The 6,173-nt window shown below is 39.8% G+C and overlaps 1 protein-coding gene across 1 annotated transcript in view; it reads left to right on the forward strand.

The window, feature by feature from the left end:
• gabbr1b (gamma-aminobutyric acid (GABA) B receptor, 1b) overlaps positions 1-4,116 on the forward strand; it is a 119,196-nt gene extending 115,080 nt beyond the window's left edge. The window contains exon 24 of the mRNA XM_079589866.1: positions 155-4,116. Coding sequence (XP_079445992.1) covers positions 155-439 — 285 coding nt within the window. The 3' untranslated portion in view covers positions 440-4,116. The remainder of the gene's footprint in view (positions 1-154) is intronic.
• Positions 4,117-6,173: the final 2,057 nt, after the last annotated feature.

Consider the following 6,173-nt stretch of genomic DNA (forward strand, 5'->3'; position numbering starts at 1 on the left):
TATCCTGTCTGATACAATAGATGTCATGAGAGCTGTGGCAGATTGTCAAGTTTACTTTCAGCTTCCCTTTCTCAGTGGCTTTCAAAACTGCACAGATAGGTTTCATATTTTTAGGCCCAGTTTCTAATTTAGTTTTGTATTTTCATTCCAACAGAAAGAGGAACGTGTATCAGAGCTGAGAAATCAGCTGTCAGAGCGACAGGCCCTGCGTTCCAGAAAACGCCCCACCTCCTCCAATCAGAACCACAGCTCACCTTCCATTCCCACTCCTCTGAACGATCCCAAATCTCTCCTCCCGCCACCAGGATACCCCCTCCCTGCTTCTGACAACCACTCCCTCCCTCCCACCTTCTCCAACTCCTCCACCCTGTACCAGCCCGACGGCAAGATCAACCGCAACAACTGTCACCCTGGACGACTGCAGCTCCTCTACAAGTGAGTCCCGGGACGCTGGAGGAACTGGTACGAAATGCAAGCGGGGACACAGTGAAGTGAGAAGCAGGAAGAAAAATAAGCTACCTTGATTCGCGGGCCACAGTTTTCTCCATCTTTTTCTTTGTTTGTTTCTTTTGTTTCCGACACTTTCTGTGATTCATGGGATGTTACACACAGGAGGCTTGAGAATCTGGTTTTGATTGCATCATTTGATGTGACACCATATTTGAAAACCACACATGCATTACACAGTTCAAATGAATAACCCTCCCTCAGCTGATTTTAACTCGGAAAATTGTGTACGAAGAATGACATGCTAAAACAGGACTCTTTTAGGACTCTACAAAACAATCACATATCGTAATACCACAATTTTTCGATACTTTCTTACCTTGCATCAAACATTTTTTTGCATTCATATTTCATATTTTCAACAGGTCATATAAATAAGTCTCTGAAACCTCATTTGAGAGACTGACCGATTCACACGCATTGCAGTGTCAATCGCAATTCAATTTTGATATCATGGACTATTGTGATATATTTAATTGCAACATGTATCACGATATGTATTGTATAGCGAGGACGCTGCCAATACCCAGCCTTAGTAATATCCCACAGTTCTCAGTAGTGGTCCAAATGCAATAGCTAGCCAGTGTGGTAACAATAAGGTACATTTATTCATTTAGCAAATGCTTTTATCCAGTGCGCTTTACAGTACATTTAAAGTTTACATTTTACCAGTATGTGTTCCCTGGGAGGTGAACCCTTGACCTTGGTGTTGCTGACACCATACTTGAACTGCATTTCTCATCTGAAAACTTCATATCTTATTGTTTATCTACAAATTTTCCAATTTCAGCATGACCTCATAAACATTCTTTCCCTGACGTGCAGCTGACAGTATTACAAAGTGTCTTGTGACCAACGTCAACAGACTCCTTCCTTCCTGTTTTATTATTATTATTATTCCCACTACCTAATTTTGAACTGACTTTTTAAGGGATTTTTATCCTGAATCACAGAAATAATGCCTCGAATCGTGTAGCTTGTTGAAGAGTGTGATAAGTGATCAGACTTATGATTTTCACCAGGCAAACGTTAAGTAAAAATCCCATAAATTGACTGTACGTTGAAGGAGGGACTTTTTTGTAAGCAACCAACCAGAACACCTTAGCAACTGCTACGCCCTGCCAATGGACAAAAATCACTCATAATTCCTTCATTTTAAAAAAGCCTAGCTTCACAATAAGCTGCAATGATATAATGAAATGATGTTGGTTTGCTTATAGACAGCTTTTTTTCCCAGAGCATGCTGGGATAATGTATTAGAACTCACAAGCTGTTGAAGGCGTTTGAAGGCTTTGTACAGAAGAGATGTAATTTCATCACAGATTTGGGGGGTTGGTTTTTATTAGATCCCCTGTGTAGCTGAGAGCTGCAGATTGAATCTCCCAGCATTGTAATGCAGTTTGCTTCTAAATGGCACCTGCCATATTGGAGCCGTCACAGGATGCTGCTACTTTGAAATGCAAATAACATTAAAAACGCATAGCGCAGCCATCTTTGTCATCTGCGTTTAATACCAAGCAACGATAAAGGGAAATTAGTTCATTAAACAGAACTCGGATGAGCGTGCAATACGGTACTTTACTTAACAACACACACATTCACACACTCATCAGCTGCTTTGTGTAGTCATCGCTCAAACCACGGTACATTCCTGATTGAAACAACTGAGACCCTACTGTACAGTATACATGTTTCTAAGCCGAGGACAGAGGAACTGTTCCTTGCTCTAATGAGTTCTTGGTTACCTCATCATGCATAATGGCAGTTTCCTGTCTGCGGAGCCCCTTGAAATGACAGTCTTCAATGGCAGCTTTTCCCAACAGCTGTGCGTCTGTTTGCCGCAGTGAAGCTCGTAAACTATCTTGCTTTTTCTCAGTGTGCGTGGCTTGGGTTCATCAGCGGGCCTGTACGGCAAAGTTTTTTTTCGGTGGCAAAGACTCTCTCTCATTTGGAGGGACAGGATGTACAGAAAAAAATCCCTACAGGGACTATGAGAGTCATTTGTCTATTCATAAGTGCTTGTGACAATAGCACATTGCTCATTATTTTAGAGACCTGTTATTACCTCATACTTGAAATGTTGCTGCTGGTTTCGTAAATTGACAGAGGTTGACTTCGGGATAGCATACTAGCATACTACCCTACTGCAGTATTTGGTATGTATAATGTGGACAGTATACGGCAGGGTACTATGTACCACAATGCAATGCTCTTGACTTGAACTGCAATAGAGTGCAACCGTCGGGTTCCGGAAGTGAAAATCCTATTCATTTTCTTCATGGGAGAATTGATTTTTAACAATGACTTCCAAACCTTCAAAGAAAGTTATTTTGTGAGGTACGAGGTTGTTACTCTTTTGCCATCAGCAACTATATTACCCATGATTCTGCTGACCAAACAGAGAATCACAAACAAGTAAATCGCCAAAAAAACACTTAAGCGCTTGCCTACTCCCATGATGCACTGTGAATGATGTAGAATCAGTTTCCAACACAAGGCTGTACTTAATGGCTTTAATAATGGAAAGAACTACAATCCCATGCAGCATTGCAAATGTTTTAGTGTCAGTCTCCCTGCACTCTCAAACTGCCTAAATATTTGTATATATATGCATATTTTGCAATAAACGTAAAATAAATTGTATATACATGTATGTATATACATATAAACATATTTCTATATACATAATCAACATTTAAATCAATAGTTTGATATTGTTCCATCGTTTAAATTGTCATTCACAATGCTTCTTGGGATTGTATGTAGTTCTTTGCCTCATTGAAACCAATAAGTACACAGGCTTTTTGTCTATTTTGTCAAACACTATTTTGCTAAAAATGTGAAAATGTATAATGTTGTGAGTGATTAACCTTGTAGCTGGTTGGTTTGGTTCATGACTAATAATATCCCCATGGAAAATGAATGGGAAAAATACTTCCAGAACCAAGGCCGCTGAAAAGTTGGCAAGTTGTGCACTCTATGAACTAGATAATATTAAGCTCCTAAAAGTTGATTGATTTTATGCAAACTATTAAACTGCATATAACCGTATTTATTTATGGAATGGTAACTACAGGCGAGCAGAATGCATAGAGTTCGAGATACTGTTTTTTAATAAACGAGGCAGAATACAGTATATGCTTACAGTTTGCAGTGCGCTAGTATTCCATTCCAAACTGCATCATGATGTCTTAGATTTGGTGTGTCATAAGCACTTGTGATTGGCTAAATGGTGCTCTGGTGATTTACATAAATGCTGAAACAGGATGATTTCAGGAATCCTGGGGGAATGTTGTGAACAAACCCAACCATGGTGTTTATTATCAGTCTACTGTAATATTTTATTCATCATTTCTCATCAAATGGTGGTTGAGTAATAATCATGATAGTGATGTTCATGCAGACAATGATATGCACAAATGTCAATTGTGTAAATGCTAAATGTACATGATAAATGTATTCTCTTGCACAAAGTATGAAGTATATACATTCAAAGGTATTCGTATGTGGTATTGAAAATATATTTGTATTTGTACTATGATAGATTCTGTACAACGCAATTGGACTGGTGTCTGGTGAAATAAAGACGTTGTTTTTGCTACATTTTTTAAAACTGTTCTTCTGTTTTTCTGTTTGATGAGTCACACTCAGATAGACTATTTTACCTTATAATTGGAACTGCTTTATTATCCTCAGGTACAGTGAAGGTTTTTCGGTTCATTATTTTGGAGCACTTTAGTACCCTCCCCACTAGTCTCGCGTAGCCAGACCTTCAGACTGACGGCTGAAGGTCTGGAATTCATAGCAGCTTTCTTTGGCCAAGGCCCGCCCATAAGGCCGTTTGACCGATATGTCAAACAACCAATTACAGTTCGTTTCGTTCAGCGTCACATTTCGGGGCATAAAAAAATGTCCCCACAACAACAGACCGGCGTGCAAAAAGTCTCCACTAAGTGCCTCAAACAAAACTCCTTGACATCTCTTAAAGAGTCTATGCCGTGAACCTCGCATACTTTCTACGTTTAGCTGATCTTGATAAATGCTCATTGTCACTCATGTAAACACAACAGTTTTTCTTCCGCAATCACACGTCTGCGCTTTGTTTCCCGGCGGACCGAAAATAAACGCGACACTCGCGCCCCCCGGAAATCCGATAAAATTCAACCAATCAGATGACGACTTCGACATTCCTGAAGTGTTTCCAGTTAAGTGTAACATATGCATCAGACGTGTAGCCAACGTTCCGTGAGCGTGACGTCTGAGGCTGAGACTACCTCCCCACTGACTGTGAATATGAGAATACTAACATAAATAGTATATGGTATCTAATGGCATTTCAGTGGAAGTATAGGGGACTTTTAGAGTTGGTGCAATTTCCATTTACACATCTGAGATATATTTGTAATGATTAGTCCATGAGTCGTTCATGAACAATCCGTTCATTGAGTCTGTCACGTGACAAATGAATGAAAGACTCGGAAGGTATAAGTAATTGACCTATGCTAAGCCACGCCCCCAAACGCGATGAGTCAATCACAGTGCGCATAGCTAACCCAATACACTCGTCTCGGACATTCGTGCTTCCACGTCCATTGAAATGCATTGCAGTTAGTCAGTTTTCATTCGTTTTTATGTTTTTTCTTGTTTTTTTAAGTTTAAAACGGTCAAATGGTGTGCATGGGGTACATGCAACTCCGACACTAGGTATCCCGAGAGGCTGGGCGACGGTGTGTATTTTTTACCCTTTCCCAAGCCACATCTCAACCGAGATAAGTGTCTGCTCTGGATTAAGTTATGCGGTAGACCACAACACCAACTAAACGTGGATAAATTAAACAAGGATGTCTACATTTGTTCTAAGGAAAGTCAACAACGTATTTGAACGTTATCTTTAACATCTCTAACGTAACGTTAGGCTAACGTTAGCCTAACATTAGAAAACGTTAACGTTAGCTTCTAGCTGCGTTGTACATAATTTCACTTAGCTTAACGTATCTGTAAATAACCGAGATAACAAATGTTAGCAATGTTGTGCTGAATGATTCGTATACTCCAAATTAAGTTAACGGAGAGGTAAGCTAACGTTACTCTTGGTAAAGATGGTAAAAAGGCTTGTCCTGGAAACGTATGCAGCTTAGACCTGTACATATTTAATTTGATCATGAACCATTAATTACATATTGAAGCACAACATTTTAGACAACTTTCTACCAAAACAACTGGGGAACCCGCCCACTTATTGCGCTCGCAGACACCAGGGAAACGTAAACCTCAAACCAGCAGCTGATTCCTGTGTGGACACTGGACAGCATCATGTCGAGGAGACGCTGTGCTCAACAATGTGACGGTAAAGACTTTTTTCCCCACTGCCCAAGGACGAGCATGAGAAAAATCTGTGGTTAAAATTAATATTTACCATGATACTACAGCAGTATAATCCTAAACTATTCCTGGCTGTTACCTTTATTTTACTGTTCAAAATACGTTTTGAGTTTTACATTGTGTAGGTCTCCTGCTAACTGGCTAACTCATGTTATCACTATCTTACTGAAATACTTCTGCTAATCAGCTGTGGGCCACTATAACATAATATTCTGTCTATCAATGCAGATTGTCTGTCGTTCTCACTACTTGGAGGAAAGATTAGCATGGAGCAAGATTTGTTT

Source organism: Phoxinus phoxinus, assembly GCF_949152265.1.
Source record: "Phoxinus phoxinus genome assembly, chromosome: 19".
Taxonomy (NCBI): domain Eukaryota; kingdom Metazoa; phylum Chordata; class Actinopteri; order Cypriniformes; family Leuciscidae; genus Phoxinus; species Phoxinus phoxinus.